Source organism: Mobula birostris, chromosome 3 (assembly GCF_030028105.1).
Source record: "Mobula birostris isolate sMobBir1 chromosome 3, sMobBir1.hap1, whole genome shotgun sequence".
NCBI lineage: Eukaryota > Metazoa > Chordata > Chondrichthyes > Myliobatiformes > Myliobatidae > Mobula > Mobula birostris.
In genome coordinates this window covers 177,992,183-178,009,652 of record NC_092372.1, presented here as the reverse complement: position 1 = coordinate 178,009,652, position 17,470 = coordinate 177,992,183, and the positions used below count along the sequence as shown (strand labels likewise).

At 40.9% G+C, this 17,470-nt stretch overlaps 1 protein-coding gene across 2 annotated transcripts in view; it reads right to left on the bottom strand.

Annotated features, from left to right (window-relative positions):
* The window catches only part of nmt2 (N-myristoyltransferase 2), a 77,369-nt gene that overhangs the window by 29,095 nt on the left and 30,804 nt on the right, over positions 1–17,470 (bottom strand). For both annotated transcript variants that reach the window (XM_072253742.1, XM_072253741.1), the window contains exon 2: positions 13,883–14,018. In XM_072253742.1, the coding sequence (XP_072109843.1) occupies positions 13,883–14,018 (136 nt within the window). The remainder of the gene's footprint in view (positions 1–13,882; positions 14,019–17,470) is intronic.

Below are 17,470 nucleotides of genomic sequence, written 5' to 3'. Positions count from 1 at the left end.
AGAATGGGGAAGAAATGTGGTCTAAGTGACCGTGACCTTGGAATAATTGTTGGTGTCTAGGGTGGCTTATGCATCTCACATACAACAGTCTCTAAAGTTTACAGAGAATGGTGCCAAAAATGAAAAAAAATCATCCAGGTTCTGTGGGTGAAAATGCTTTGTTATTGAGAGAGGTCAGAGGACAATGGCCATACTGGTTCAAGCTTGACAAGAAGGTAACAGTAACTCAAATAACCATGCATTACATCAGTGGTGTACAGTTAAGCATCTCTGAACATACAACACATCCAACCTTGAAGTGAATAGGCTACAGCAGCAGAAGACCATGAACACTAACGCGATGGCCACTTTATTAGGTACGAGGGGTACAGCACTTAATAAAGTGGCCACTGAGTGTAAAAATGCTATTCATGGTTAATGTAAACAAATATCTTACATTTTTTTTGTCATCATCATTGCTTGATAGTTTAAAATTAAAAGAAACATTCAAGCTGGATTTACCAATCCTGCAAATTAAACATAAATTGCTCACTAAATTCTGCAGGAGCAATTTAGGTTCTGTACAATGAAGATTGATTTACTTGCTGCAATCAACAAACTGAAAATTCTATAAAGGAAATATTTCTTAGAAATGGATTCTGAACCATGAATATCTAAATTTCTATCTGAATGAAACTGGACTGGCTTGGATAGGCAGCTTGATAGACATGGACAAACTAGGCCAAAGGACCAGTTTCTATGCTGCAGTACTCTATAACTCAAAAAGAGAGATAAGCTCAAAATCAAGAATATATCCAACACATAATGAAAATGCAAGAAATTAAAAATAAAAACAGATCAAGACTAAAATTAATAGGAATTGGCTGCCAATTCCATCGCATTCCCCTACCATAAATTCACAAATTTGACACCATTTTCACCTCATGTACATCATCACAAAGAATGCCTGTACCATATCCTGTAGTATTGTACAGTTTCATCTGTGCTTTAGCTTATATGCTGCTCATTCACTCCTTTATTATCTGTTGACTTGGCTACACCAACGGACTCAATACCAGCATTCCAAGTCAAGTCATGGAAACATGGAAAGTTGAAACTATTCAAAACTATGCTGTCTGCATCCTTAAGATGCACCTCTGCACCCACTTCTTTAACCATTGATCTATATTTAATGTCACTTAAGCAATTTCTCAGTTTAAAGAAATAACAATTGGTCCATCTTCAGCCGCCAAGGCTTTAACTTCCGAAATCACTACATGAATTTTGCATCTTCTCTTTAATATATTTTTAAAAATCTACCTCTGCTGATCCAAAAACTCTATCTACAACTTGCATCAGATCTTATTTAAATATGTTCTTGATATGGTTTACTTTTTTGAAATGTGATGCAAAACTGAAAGTTGGTATTGTTGGCAAGCATACAGCAAGCCTGGGCATAGTTTTCTTTGACTGCAAAAGTGAAGAATAGACAAAGCATCAAGAATAAAACCCATAAACATGAACACTAGATTCAAGGAAGATACAGACATAGGCTTTAGTGAGGGGATCATGCCAAAGGTACAGACAGTGGTTAGCTAGGTAACCACCTAGAAAGGGAGAGGGGACAGACCAGGTGTGCAGAATTTTCCTGTGGCCATTTCCCTCACAAGTATCTCCTTTTGGATATTGTTAGTGGGTGTGGTCTTTCAGAGGAGAGCAGCAGCACAGCTACTGATGCTGATAGATAGCAGTCTAGTATGGAGTCAAGAAGGACTGTTTTGACAGGAGACTCAATAGTTAGGGGCACAGACTTGACTTTCTGTAGCTACAAATGAGACTACAGGATGGTATAAACAGAACAGATTCTGCAGATGCTGGAAATCCAGAGCAATACACAAAAAGTGCTGGAGGAACCCTGCAGATCAAGTAACGTCTATGGAGAGGAATAAACAGTCGACGTTTCACACTAAGACCCTTCATCAGAGTCTTGATGAAAGGTCTTGACCCAACTGATCATTTGTTTATTGCTCTCCATAGACGCTACCTGACCTGCTGAGTTCCTCTAGTATATTGTTCCATGCACTTGTAAAACAGCAATATGCTTGGCCGAGGAGCAGAAGGGAGTGGTTCATATTCTAAAACTAATGGGATTTCTTTGAGGCAGACGTAACTTGTCAATGAGTGGCAGGTAAGACAGTTGAACTCAGGGCATGAATCAGCAAATGGGATTATGATATTATTGCTATTATGGAAACATAGTTGAGTGATGGGCATGGCAGCTCAACGTTGCAGGATATAGTTGCTACGGGCAAGATAAAAATGGGGTAAGAGTTGGTTTTTTGATTAGGGAAAACATCATGACAGTAGGTAAAATAACTCATCCAGTGAGGAGATATAGGTTTATTACTCTGATGGAATTGTACTACAGGCTCCCCAGTAGTTAGCAGGAATTGGAAGAGCAAATATGTAGAGAGGCCACAGATAGTTGTACGGATAACAGGGTTGTGACAATGGTGATTTCTAACATCCCTGATATTGACTGCCACTGCTTTAATGCTAAGGGATTCAATGGGGTAGAATCTGTTAACTGTATTCAGGAAAGTTTTCAAAAGCAAAATGTAGAGGATCTGACACGATAGGGGCAACATCGAACCTCCTCATAAGAAATGAAGCTGGGCAAGTGGGTGATATGTAGTGGGAAAGCACTTTGGGGGCCAGACACCGTAATTCTAATATTTTAAAAAACTCTGGAACAATAGGACTAGTCCATAACATAGAAGTCCTAAATTGCAGCAAGGCTAATTTTGATGGCATTAGACAATAACTTGTAAAAGTTGACTGGAAGAGCCTTTTAACAGGTCATTGGGCAAGTGAGAAGCTAAGGGATTAGATGGGGTAGAATTTGTAGCTGTGTCCAGGAAAGTTTTCAAAAGCAATATATAGATGGCCCGACATGACAGGGGCAACACTGAACCTCCTCATAGGAAATGAAGCATTGTGGCAGCAAACAACGCAACCAAAGGTGACATCCTGCTGACGGCTCAAGAAACTACTTCTTTCACTTCTTTCAAATATGATTCCACTACTAAGCCGTGTGCAATTGGAATCTGTGATTTAATATTTTGGTGGTGTGTTGTGGGGCTGATTGAGTGATCAGGTGCTTTGCTGACTCCAAGGGAGTTCAATGACATTTGATGAGGATTATGTGGCCTAGAGACAGCTACCAGCACATGATTGACTTCACTGCTTCTCTCCGATTGAGGCGTTAAGCAAGGTTGATGACAATGAGGACGAGAGTAGGGACAGGCAAGTGTTTCCTGTCCTCCTCACTAGCCGCTGTCCGAGGAAGTCCAGGAGTCTAGGGATCTACATTGCCAGGATTGATTGGCGAAGCTGTGGATTCGTTTTGGGGGACTTCGGGATTCATGTTGCATCTGTTCTTGGATTCTGGTTACTCTTTCTTGTGCTGTTTTTGAATAGTTTGTTCAGGGCAACTGATGCGAACTGAGGCACTCTGGCAAAGAATGGCCCTGCGGCCTGCGTTGCTTAGTGGAGCGGTGCAAAACTGAGCTATACTGAGTGAATACTACTGGTTTGTTGTTTCATATTCTGCAAATGTTTGTATATGCTATTCACTCACATTTTGCCATTTGTGCAATTTGTTCATTTTTTTGTACACTGGGCATTTGATGTTTTCTTAAACTGGTTCCATGGTGTTTCATTGTAATGTGGCTGCCAGCAAGGAGGACGGATCTCAGAGCTGTATTGTGCATACATAATTTGATTATAAATATACTACGAATCTTTAAAAGTGAGATAAGGAGAATTTACTGTTAACTGTTTTAGAGTGAAGAGAAAGACTGGCAAGATTAAAAAACAATGGCTGCTATCCCTCCCCACTCTCTGTTTTCTGCAGGGCTCACTCTCTCCCTGATTCCCTGGACAATTTGTCCCTCCTTGGATTTATCCCTGCTGGCTGAAGTGGGACACCTGCCCATTTAATTCCTCACTCACCTCCAGTCACAACGCTGAACACTTCACCTGTCAGTCTGTTGGGTTTATCTACTGTATCCGGGGTTCCCGATGTGGTCTCTACATCAGTGAGACCTGATGGAGATTGGGTGACCACTTTGTCGAGTACCTTCACTCCATCTGCAACAAGCAGGATTGCACAGTGGCCAACCATGTTAATTCCAATCTCCATTCCCATTCCCACATGTTGGTACATGGCCATCTCTATTGCCACAAAGAGGCTACCTTCAAAATGGAGGAGCAACACCTCATATTCCATATGGGTAGCCTCCAACCTAATGGCATAAAAATCTATTTCTCTAACTAATAGTAATTTTTTTCCCCTATCCTCTTCTTCCATTCACCATTCTGTTAAAATCTGTCCCAAGCCTTATTATAAGCTCATCAGGCTGGTGCTTATGCCGGTTTCCATGGCGTGAAGCGACTGAGAGTATGAGACTCCCCCCCGCCCCTGATAGGACACCAGTCTATCGCGAGGTTAACCCCCAGCATTTTGCCGGTACCCTTTTTCAGCTGGGTGGACAGGTGCAGTGTGTGGTGCAACACGCTGCCTCGGTTGGGGCTCGAACTCACAACCTTCAGATCGCCAGTCCAACTCCCCAACCACTTGGCCACGCACCACACTCACCATTCTGGCTCCACTCCAATCTTCTCTTCTCCTCCCCTGCCTATCACCTCTTCCTGATGCCTCTTCTCCTTCCCTTTCTCTCTTAGTCCACTCTCCCCTCCTATCAGATTCCTTCTTCTTCAGCCCTTCACCCTTTCCACCTATCATCTCCCAGCTTCCCACTTCATTCTCCTTTCTCCATCCATCTACCTTCCCCCTTTACCTAGCATCATCTATCACCCTCTAGTCTGTACTCCTTCCCCTCCCCCACCCTCTTATTCCAGCTTTTCCCCCTTCTTTTCTAGTCCTGACAAAGAATCTCAGCCCCAAATGTTGGCTGTTTATTCCTTTCCATAGATGCTGCCTGACTGCTGGGTTCCTTCAGCATTTTGTATGTGTTAAATTACACAGAGATTGTAGTCAGGAAAAATAAGGAAGCGGATGTCAGGTAGGCAGCTGGTAACGAACAAATCTACAAGGGACGTAGGAACACATTTACGAGGAAAATCAGGAAGACAAAAGGGAGAACATGAGAAATCCTTGGCAGTTAAGATAAAGGAGAATCCTAACAGTCTCTATAAGTAATTAATAGAAATGGGAAAAAACAAGTCCCCTTAAGAAACAGTGTGGTCGTTGAAGTGTGGAACTATGAGAGGCAAACGAGGTCTTAAAAGGCTATTTCTAATCTGCATCTACTGTGGAGATTCTTATCGAAGCTAGGGAATTCAGGGAAGAGAATAATGATGTCCTGAAGTTTATCAATGTTCCGAAGAAGGAGGTGTTGGTGGCCTTGAGGTGCATAAAGATGAATAAATCACCAGAAACACAAGAGATTCTCCAGATGCTAGAAATCCAGAGCAACACACACAAAATGCTGGAAGAACTCAACAGGTCAGGCAGCATCAATAGAAATGAACACACAGTCAGCATTTCGGGCCGAGACCCTTCTTCAGAACTGGAAAGGGGGAAGACACCAGAATAAAAAGGCGGGGAGAGGGGAAGGAGGATGAGCTAAAAGTTGATAGGTCAAGCCAGGTGGGTGGGAAAGGTAAAGGGCTAGAGAAGAAAGAATCTGATAGGAGAGGAAAGTGCACAATGGGAAAAAGGGAAGAAGGAGGGGCACCAGGGGAGATGATATGCAGGTGAGGAGAAAAGATAAGAGGCCTGAATGGAAAATAGAAGAGAGAAGGGGGAGGGAAAAATTATCAGAAGAAGAAATTGATGTTCATGCCATCAGTTTGGAGGCTACCTAAATGGAATATGAAGTGTTGCTCCTCCATTCTGAGTGGCCTCATTGTGGCAAAAGAAGAGGCCATGACCCAACATGTTGGAACAGGAATTAAAATGGCTGGCCACCGAGAAATTCGCTTTTAGCGGATGGAGCAGAGGTGCTCAACAAAGCAGCCCCCCAATTTACGTCAGGTCTCACCAATACAGAGGAGGACGCATCTGAAACACTGGATACAATAGACGGCTCCAAAAGATTCACAGGTGAAGTGTTGCCTCACTTGGATGCACTGTTGGGGCCCTGAATTAAGGTAAGGGTAGAGGTAAATGTGCAAATGTAGCATATCTGTCACTTATAGGGATATGTGCCAGGAGGGAGATTAGTGCGGAGGAACAAATGGACAAGGGAATGATCCTGCGGAAAGCATGGAGTGGGGTAGCAGGTAAAAATGTTTGGTGGTAGAATTCCGTTGAAGATGCCAGAAGCTGCGGAGAATAATGTATTGGATGCAGAGGCCCATGGAGTGGTAGAGGAGGACAAAAGGAACTCTACCCATATTAAAGTGGCAGGAAGATGGGGGGGAGCACATATGTCCAGCAAATGGAACAGATGCGTGTGAGGGCAGTGTAACGCCCTGGTTCATAGTTTTACTGCTATGGGTATTTCATTTTAGTAGTTCTGTAAGAGCAGTCAATTCTGTTTTCAGCCTGTTTTGGTTACCATTAAAGACAAGAGATGCTTAGGAATGTGTGTCATCCAGCTAGGACGGTCGAACTGGGAGAAGGTTCTAGAGAATGCTGGGGGGAGAGGTTTTGTGAGGAACACTAAGGTAGGTCTTTGTCTTTGTTCAGCGGGAGATGAGGAGAGAAGATACTGGAGAGAACCAGCCATAGGATTCGATCCAGTGGGAAAACATGATTCGATGGAGCCCAAAGCGCAGAGGTCTACCGAGGATTGGTGAATATGGTTTTTGGAAGTTTGAGTTCCAACATGGCTGTTTAATTATATTGGGCCCTTTTTGTTTTCTTCTTTCTTTTCTTTACTAACTCTCTGGTTAAGTTAATGTTCATAAATATACTTTATAATTGCATGCAGTGTACGATCAGTTATTTCATGCCGATGGGAGATTGCAGGAGACGGTAAATCACACAGTATTCACACAAACCGGGGTTTGGGTGGGCAAGACATCCTAATCTCATGGATTTGGCAGCACTAAAGTCATATAAACCCTAGACGTATGAAGCCTGAGAAAGATGGGTTTCTCACCGCGGAGTCCAGTGGCTGTTAGCGAGGAGCTAATGAGCCATTTCTAGAGATGCCCAGTAAAAAGGAGTTTCAGCAGCAGAAGGCTGGAGGAAGGGAAACCCCGTACTTTGAAGGTGGAAGAAAGGAAAGCCTCATCCTGGGAACAAATGTGGAGGAGACAAAAGAACTGAGAAAAGGGGATAGTATTTTTACAAGAGATAGGGTGGGAAACAGATCAAGATAGGGAAGAAAAGTGTCAGAAGTGGACCAAGTAACTTTAAGGGCAGGGTGGAAGTTGGGGGAAAAGTTGACGAAATTGACGGGCTCAGCATGGATACATGAAGCAGCACCAATGCAGTCGTCAATGTACTGTGGGAAGAACTGGTGAGTATTACCAATGAATGCTTGGAACATGGACTGTTCTGCATAGCCAATGAAAAGGCAGGCATAGCTGGGGCAGAAGTCATCAAAGCCCGACCAAGTGTACTCTAAGATAATGTGGGTAGCAAGGAAAGAATTTGCTGGCAGAGATTTTTGTACAGTTGCAAGAAATATTTTGTGAACCCTTTGCAATTGCTTGGTTTTCTGTATAACTTACTCATAAAATGTGGTCTGATCTTCATCTAAGTCACAATAGACGAACACAATCTGCTAAAACTAATTGTAATCAAAGAACTGTACTTCTTGTCTAAACTGAACACACCATTTAAACAATCACCATCTAGGTTCAAAAAAATATGTGAACATCTGGGTTAATGCCTTCTACAAGATCTATTTGGAGTCAGATGTTCCAATCAATAAGATGAGATTGGAGGTGTGGGTTGCAGTGGGTTATCCTATAAAAAAAGCACACATACAAAGTCAGGTTGCTGACAGAGCCTGCTCTCCTCAAGAAAGATCTGTTTATGTGCACCGTGCCTCGATCATAACAACTCCTAGAGGACCTTAGAAGAACTGTAGAGATGCATTAAGCTGAAAAAGGCTACAAAAGCATTTCTAAGGACCTGAGTGTTCATCAGTCCACAGTAAGAGAAACTGTCTAGAAATGGAAGAAATTCTATATTGTTGCTACTCTCCCTAGGACTGGGTGTCCTACAAGATCGTACCAAGAGCGCAACGTGCAATGCTGAAGGAGGTGATAAAAAACTCAAGGGTAACAGCAAGAGACCTGAAGAAATCTCTAGAACTTGTTAAAGTTTCTTTTCATGTGTCCACTATATTAAAAAAAAATGAAGAATGGTATTCATGAAAGGACACCACGGAGGAAACCACTGCTCTCCAAAAAAAAAGCATTGCTGCACGTCTCGAGCTTGCAAAAGACCACCTGGATGTTCCACAACGCTTCTGGGACAATGATCTGTGGCAGATGAGACAAAAGTTGAACTGTCTGGCAGATATGCACAAAGCTATGTTTGGAGGAAAGAAGAAATTGCACACCAACACCAAAACCTCATCCCAATTGTGAAGCTTGCTGGAAGGAGCATTGTTGTTTGGGGTTGCTTTGCTGCCTCAGGGTCTGGACAGCTTACAGTTAATGAAGGATCAATGAATTCAAAGTTGTATAAGGACATTTTACAGAAGAATGTCAAGGTAGTAGTCCATCACCTGTAGCCTAATAGAAGTTGGTTGATACAACGGTGATGCAAAACATAAGAGTAAATCAACAACAAAATAGTTTAAAAAGAAGAAAATGTGTATTTTGGAATGGCCAAGTCAAAATCCAGACCTTAACCTAATTGAGATGCTGTGGCATGACCTGAAGGGAGTTGTTCATGCAAGGTATTGCAGAAATATTGATGAACTGAAACAGTTTTGTATAGAGGAATTGTCTAAAATTCCTCCTCGCTGCTGTGCAAGTCTGATCAGCAGCTACAGGAAACATTTGATAGAGGTTATTGCTGCTAAAGGAGGCTCTACCAGTTATTAAATTCAAAAGTTCAAATACTTTTTCCAGCCTGGACTGGGAATGATTAAACAATGTGTTCAATTAAGTCATGAAAAGTACAATTGTTCGTGTGTTGCTTAGTTTAGGCAGATTGACTCGGATGAAGATCACACCATATTTCATGAGTAATTAACGCAGAAAACCAGGTAATTGCAAGGGGTTCACCAACTTTTTCTTGCAACTGTATCTTCCTTGGTCATGGTGAGGTACCAGAAGACTGGAAGTTGACTGATATTGTGCCTTTATTTAAGAAGGGCTGCAAGAACAATTCAGATAAATATAGGCTATTGAGCCTAACATCAGTGGTGGAAAAGTCACTGAGGGGCTTCTGAGAGATAAGATGGTCAGTAGGGCTTTGTGAATAGAAAGTAGTGTTGCACAAATAATTTAATAAGCGATTTTATTGCAGAGGCGATGAGAAGAACTGACAAAGGCAGGATGATAGACGCTATCTACATGGACTTTAGCAAGGTTTTTAACAATATCCCACATGGTAGACTGGTCCAGGTATGATCACGTGAGATCCAAGGTGAGCTAAGCAGTTGAATATAAAATTATCTTGGAAGAAGAAATCAAAGGTGGTATTGGATTTTTTTTTTTTTTTTTTTTAAAAACAGACTCGGGTTCTATGACCAGTGCTTTGCCACTTGGAATCAATGCTGGATCCACTGTTGTTTGTCATGTATACTAATGATTTAGATGAGAATGTAAGGTTACAACAGGATCTGGACCAACTGGGAAAGTGGGCAAAAGAATGGTAGATGCAGTTTAAAATTGCGAAGTGATGCTTTCTGGTAACGTTAAACCAAGGGAGGACATGCAAAGAACATGATAAGACCCTGGGGAATATTGTATTTTAGAAAGACCTTGAGATACAAGTACCTAGTTCCCTGAAAACGGCAACATAGGTATTAAGCCAGAGAAGGTACAGAAAAGATTTACAAAGATACTGCTAGGACCAGAGGGCTTGAGTTATGAGGAGAGACTTGATAGGCTAAGACTCTACCCTGAAGTGAAGGCAACAGAGGGATGTCAGTATAGATAAGGTGAAAGGTCATAGTGTTTTTTCCATGGTAGGGGAGTCTAAAACTAGAAGATATAGGTTTATGATAAAAGGGAAAGATTTAAAGGGGAACTGAGGGGCAAGATTTTCCATACAGAAGGTACTGGGTGTAGAATGCCAAAGGAAGTGATAGAGGCACGTAAAGTAACAACATTTCAAAGAGATTTGGATAGAATTGTGAATAGGAATGGTTTAGAGGGATATAGGCCAAATGCAAGCTCAGGAAGGCACCTTGAATGGAATGGACAAGTTGGACTGAATGACCTGCTTTTAAGCTGTTCACTTCCATGATAATTTCATATGGGGTTTGCAGATTCCAAGGCTTGTAAGTTGTCCCAAAGCTACCTTTCATTGATGAAAATCTACATTTCAGTCTTTAATGTGCACCTCCTAATGTCCCCACAATATCACTCAGAGTCTTCCCCAACCAGAAGCCCTGGATGAACCATGAGATCCGCGATCTGCTGAGGGCCAGACCAGAGGCATTCAGGTCTAGCAACAAAGTAAAACACAAGCGGTCCAGGTACAATCTCTGGAAAGCCATCTCATGTGTGAAGTGGCAATTCCAGACTAAACCTGAATCACAAAAGGACGCTCAACAGCTGTGGCAGGGCTTGAGTGCTATCACCACCTACAAAGGAAAACAAAGCGCCATAGGTGACTAAAAGACTTCGCTCCCTGAGGAGCTGAATGCCTTTTATGCTCTCTTTGACCATCAAAACATGGAGACACACTTATGAACTCCTACAGCCCCCAATGATCCTGTGATTTCAGTTTGAGGCTGACATCAGAGCAGCCTTCTTGACGGTGAACCAATGGAAAGCATCTGGCCCAGATGGGTACCTAGCTGAGTACTAAAGGCCTATGTTGATCAACTGGCTGGAGTGTTCAAGCTATCTCTAACCTCCTGTTTCGGCAGTCTGAGGTACCCACCTGCTTCAAGCAGGCTTCAATTATACTGCTGCCTAAGAAGAATGATTGTTGTCCAGTAGCACTTACATCCACTGTGATGAAGTGTTTCGAGAAATTAGTGATGAAACATATCAACTTCTGCATGACAAGCAACTTGGATCCACGCCAATTTGCCTACCTTCACAACGGGACAATAACAGCTGCCATTTCATTGGCTGCTCACTTAATCCTGGAATATCTGGACAGTAAAGATGCATACATCAGGATGCTCTTCATTGACTACAGCTTGGCATTCAATACTACCATCCCCTCAAAACTAATCAATAAGCTTTAAGGCCTTGGTCTTAATGGATCCTCGATTTCCTCACTTGCAGACCCCAGTCAATTCAGATTGGCAACTTCTTGCCCACAATCTCCATCAGCGACAGGTGCACCACAAGTCTGCGTGCTTAGCCCCTAGCTCTACTCGCTTTATACTAAGCACAGCTCTAATGGCATATTTAAATTTGCTGATGGCACCACAGTCATTGGCCGAATCAAAGGCAGTGAAGGAATTTGTAAAATATGGCTGAGTGGTGCCACAGCAGCAACCAATCACTCAATGTCAGCAAAACTGAGGCCCTGATTACTGACCTCAGGAGGAGGAAACCAGAGTCTATGAGTCAGTTCTTATCAGGGGATCAGAGGTGGAGAGGGTCAGCAACTTTAAATTCAGTGTTATCATTTCTGTCCTGGGTCCAGCATGTAGGGGCCATTATGAAGAAAGCATAGTAGCAACTCTACTCTCTTAGAAGGTTGCGGACATTTGGTATGTTATCTAAAACTTTTTATAGATGTGTGGTGGAGAGTATATTGACTGGTTGCATCACGGCCCAGTATGGAAACACCAATGCCCCTGAATGGAAATACCTACAAAAAGTAGTGGATATGGCACAGTCCATCATGGGTAAAGCCATTCCCACCATTCAGCACATCTATTTGAATGCTGTCGCAGGAAAGCAGCATCCATCATCAAGGGCACCCACCATCCAGGCCATGCTCTCTTCTCGCTGCTGCCATCACGAAGAAGGTACAGGAGCCTCAGGAGCAGTTACTACCCCTCAACCTTCAGGCTCTTGAACCAAAGGAGATAATTTCACTTGCCCCATCACTAAACTGTTCCCACAAACTATGGACTCATTTTCAAAGACTCTTCATCGCATGTTTATGATATTTATTGCATATTTATTTATTATTATTATTTCTTTTTGTATTTGCAGTTTGTGTCTTTTGCACATTAGCTGTTTGTCCATCTTGCTGGAGGCAGATTTTCATTGATTTTTTTTTTACTGTGAATGCCCACAAGAATTGAATCTCAGGATGTATAGGGTGACATATATGTACTTTGAGAATAAATTTACTTTGAACTTTCAAATTTAATGTGCAAGAGTCAATAACTGATGTATATAAAGCTCAATATTTTCATATAAGAAACTGTCAACTTCTACAAATAACATTTCCAATAGTTGCAGACTGTATATTGTTCTAATCATCCAAATATTTGATTTGAAGTGAATCTCAAGGTGGTATATGGTAACACATAAGTACTTGGGGATAATAAATTTACTTTGACTTTTGACTTTGATGAACAAAATAATGACAGAACTAATAAAATAACTGGCAAATGGAGTTTAATCTAGATAAAAATGAATTGTTATATTTTGGGAGTTCAAATGAAAGAGGAAAGTATGAAGTAAGTGGCAGGACCCTCAGGAGCATTAGCACATCAAGGAATTTTGGAGTGCTACTCCTCAGTCCCCTGAAGGTTGGAACAAAACAGATAGAACAGTAAATATATGCTTGTCTTCATCAGACAGGGCATTGAATATAAAAGTTCAGATGTTGCATTTGCATAAAACATTGGTTAGGTCATATTTGGAATAAGGTGTACAGTTTTGATTGCCACACTATAGCTACGATATGGAGGTTTTGAAGACAGTGCAATTGAGGTTCACCAGGATGTTGCCTGAATTACAGCATATTAGCTATAAGGAGAGGATAGAAAGAGACTTTTTCTAATATTTTTATGACAACTATTCTCATTATTTAGTTTAATAGAGTGGAATTACAATTGCACATAAACATCTATTTGAGTGCCTAATTATTTTCTATATTATCTCAATGTGCACTTGTGAATGTACAAATTAATATAGATTTACTCACATAAAAAATGGAAAAGGTTATATATGTAAAAAAAATTGTGTATTATTTGTGAATACTTTATCCAAATAAAAATAAAATTTAAAGAAAAAGGAAGAGACTTTTTCCCAGAATGGAAATGTCAGGTACCAGAGGGACAGGATTTAAGGCTAGAGGGGAAAAGTTTAAAGGTGATTTGGGAAGCAAGAGGTGGTAGAGGTCGCTACAAGAGCAATGTTTAAGAGGCAAATGAACAAGCAGACAATAGAGGGATATGGACCATGTACAAGCATTTGGGATTAGTTTAATTTGGCATCATGATTGGTGTAGATATGATGGGCCAAAGGCTTGATGCTTTGTTGTACTTCTCTATGTTCCAATAAAGGGAAATATGGTTGGTATTCACTGGAGCAACTAAGAACAAAATAAAGTATTCTTAACTTGATTGCAACTCTTCTCTCAAAAGTCTATTACAGATTTAAGTAACATCTCCAGTCTTCTCAAGAACCAAGCAGTTTAATTGGCAAGATACAATTAAATTCTATTCTATTGTGAAACTTTGCAAACTACATTTATGGTAGACGGCAGAGATGCATTCTTGAAACAATTTTACCCAGGAAATTAAGGTTTTCAAGTTTTTCTTCACTACTTTGCACTTTTTACAAATATGTAGATATAAAAAGGTGACTTTACTTTTGAAGGAAGCTGTTGAACTTTGATTTCCTGTGAATCTGAAGCAGAGTCTGATTTGGTGGCAGAACTTGGCTTTTCCTTCTTCTTTTTCTGCTTTTTCTTCTTCTTTCTGGTCCCAGTCTCCCCTCCAGGACTTCTGTCAACAAGTTTTGAAAGCATGGATATTGCAGTAATAAATTTTAAATTTAGCTGTGCAACAATTCACTAATACCACAAATATGAATAGTCTATTTATATGGAACAGCATTCTAAAGAGATTGGGCTACCCAGCTGATTAAATTTTCCCATTAAGTTCTTTTACTCAGGATTCAGAATTAACTGCTTTCATCTTCTCTTGTTAACCAAACAAAAATATCATTCCAGCAAGAACAAGCATGCTGGCGCTACATATCACTGAGTATAAAAGATTGAGAGGAAATATTAATGAAACATGTATAGTTTTGAGGCAATCAGTGTAGATTAATAATAACATCTTCTCACTGATAATCAACACAGCTACACCTTAAGTGCTGTGCTTAGCCTGCTGTTCTATTCTCTGTACATTAATGCTTGTGTGACAAAGCACAGCTCAAACTGCATCTATAAATTCACAAATGGCACCACTGTTTTTGGTGAAATCTTGGAGGGCGATGAGGAGGCATACAGGAGTCAGCTGGTTGAATGACGTCTTAACAATGCCACACTCCCTGTCTGCAAGACCCAAGGAATTGACTATGGACTTCAGGAAAAGAAACTTGTAACACCAGTCTCATCGAGAGGTCAGTCGTGGAAAGGGTGAGCAGCTTCAAATACCTGGTGTTAGCACACTGATGCAATAAGGAACAAGGCACGCCAGTGGAGCTACATCATTAGGAATTTGAGGAGATTTGGTATGTTACTGAAGACTCTTGCAAATTCCTAAAGATGTACAGTAGAGTGTATTCAGAATCAGAATTAATATCACAGGAATATATTGTGAAATTTTTTTATTTTAGCCAAAGCAGTTCAATGCAATGCATAATAATAATAAAAATACTGAATTACAGTATATATATATATATAATAGTTAAATTAGTAAGTAGTGCAAATAAAAAGGAGTGAGGTTGTGTTCACAGTTCAATGTCCATTCAGAAACTGGATGGCAGATGGGAAGAAGCTGTTCCTGAATCATTGAGTGTGTGCCTTCAGGCTCCTGTACCTCCTTCCTGACGGTGACAATGGGAAGAGGACATGTCCAGGGTGACGGAGGTCCTTAATAATGGATTCCACCTTTTTGAAGCATCGCCCCTTGAAGATGGTCTAGATACTGGGGAGGCTAGTGCCCATGATGGAGCTGACTGAGTTCACAACTTTCTGTAGCTTTCAATCCTGTGCAGTTGTCTCTCCACACTCCACCACCCCTCCCCCCATATCAGACGCTGATGCAGACAGTTAGAATGCTCTCCAGGCTACATTTGAAGAAATTTTTTGAGTGTCTTTGGTGACATACCAAATCTCCTTAAATACCTAATGAAATATAGTTGCTGTCATACCTTCTTTGAAGCTGTATCAATATGCTGGCCCAGGATAGACACCCAGCACTTGAAATTGCTTACTCCTTCTACTTCTGATCCCTCTATGAGGACTAGTGTATGTTCCCTTGCCTTACTCTTTCTGAAGTCCACAATCAGTTCTTTGGTCTTATTGACATTGAGTGTAAGGTTATTATTATGACACCACTCAATTAGCTGATTGGTTGCATCACAGCTTGAAGACCCACACTCAATTATTTAGGAACAGCTTCTTCCTCTCTGTCAACAGATTTCTGAGCAGTCCATGAACCCATGAAAACTGTTTCATCACTCCATTAATTTATTGTGATTTTATGTCTTTGCACTGTACTGCTGCTGCAAAACAATTAATTTCATGACATACAAGTCAGTAATAATAAACCTAATTCTGATTGGCAAGGTGGATGCCGACAGAATATATTCCCTAATAGAGGTATTTAGAATTAGGAAACCTAGTTTCTAAAACCTAGAATAAAGAGTTGTCTAGAGATGAGGAGTAATTTCTTTGTTCAGTGGATCATGATTCATGGTTCATCATGAACCTTTGTAATTCTTTGCTGCAGATAGATGTGGAGGCAAACTAATTGCATATGTTCATTTGGAAAGTGTCAGACATTTACACTACAAAGAATAGAGTTTTACAGAAAATGTGCTCAATTTCCTTCCCTTTCAGTTCTCATTATCAATTGCTTGACTTAAAGGTTAGCTTGGCTAATCGAGTTGACTGCCGCAAGTTGAGTACGCTGAACAAAGCCCCTTCTGGGATAATAAATCAGCAGACTCGATGGGCTGAATTGTCTAATTCTGCTTCTATGTCTTATGTAAACTACATTGCTATGTTTTGTTAAATGAAAAAAATCACATGTTCCATGATCAAATATTAACTTTTAAAAGTTATTAATTTGGGGATTTGGGTGCAACTTAGATAAGGTGAATGGCTACAGTCTTCTTAAATTGAGAGAAGTATTTAAAAGGGATATGCGGTACAACGTTTCCATATCTGGGATGGGTTGTTAGTTATGTGGGACGAACTGCCTGAGAAAACTGCAGAGGCAGGTGTAATTACAATGTCTTAAAACCATTTAGGGGGATAAATGAATAGATAATGCTTAGTGAGGGATATGGGCTAAATGCAGCCAAAGGGGACCAGTTTGGATCGACACCCTGGCATGCATGAACAAGCTGGGTTAAAGGGCCTGTTTCTCTGCTGTATAAGTTATATAGTTATATCACTGAGCCATCAGGAAAGGTTGAATAGGTTAAGACTTAGTTCCCTCAAACATAGGAGAATTAGGGAGATTTGTTAGAGGTATACAAAATTATGAGGGGTATAGATAGGGCAAATAAGAGCAGGCTTTTTCCAAGGAGGTTGGGTGAGATTAGAAGTCATGGGTTAAGGGGAACATGAGTCTTCACTCAGAGGGTCGTGGGAGTGTAGAATGAGCTGCCAGTGCAAGAGACGGATATGATAAACATGAGAAAATCTGCAGATGCTGGCTGGCTTGCTGAGTTCCTCCAGCATTTTGTGAGTGGTGCATACGAGTTAGATTTCAACATTTATGATAAAGTTGGATAGATACATGGACCGGAGAGGTATGAATGTCTCTGGTCCCAGTGCAGGTCAATGGGACCAGGCAAAATAACAGCTTGGCATGGGCTATCTGGACCAAAGGGTCTGTTTCTGCCCTTAAGTGTCTATGACTCTGTGACTCTAATGCATTCTATAAGTTAAAGATGATGGGGAGAGAATAGGAATGTGGTGTAAGGCAAAGATTAGATTAGCCATAATCATATCAAATACCAGAACAAGCTTAAGGTGCCAACTGGCTTATTTCTGCTCCTGTTTCTTTTATTTTTGTGCTTCTGAGTACTTCAGTTGTACAAAAAAGGGATGATAGTTGTTACTTAAACTACCTAGATACAAACATAAGAAATAGAGGCCAGAGTAGCTATTTAGCTTCTTGTACTCGCCTGCAATTCAGTAAGATTCTGACTGATCTATACAGCACCACTTACTTACACTTAACATATCAGAATCTAAATTATCACTGACATATGA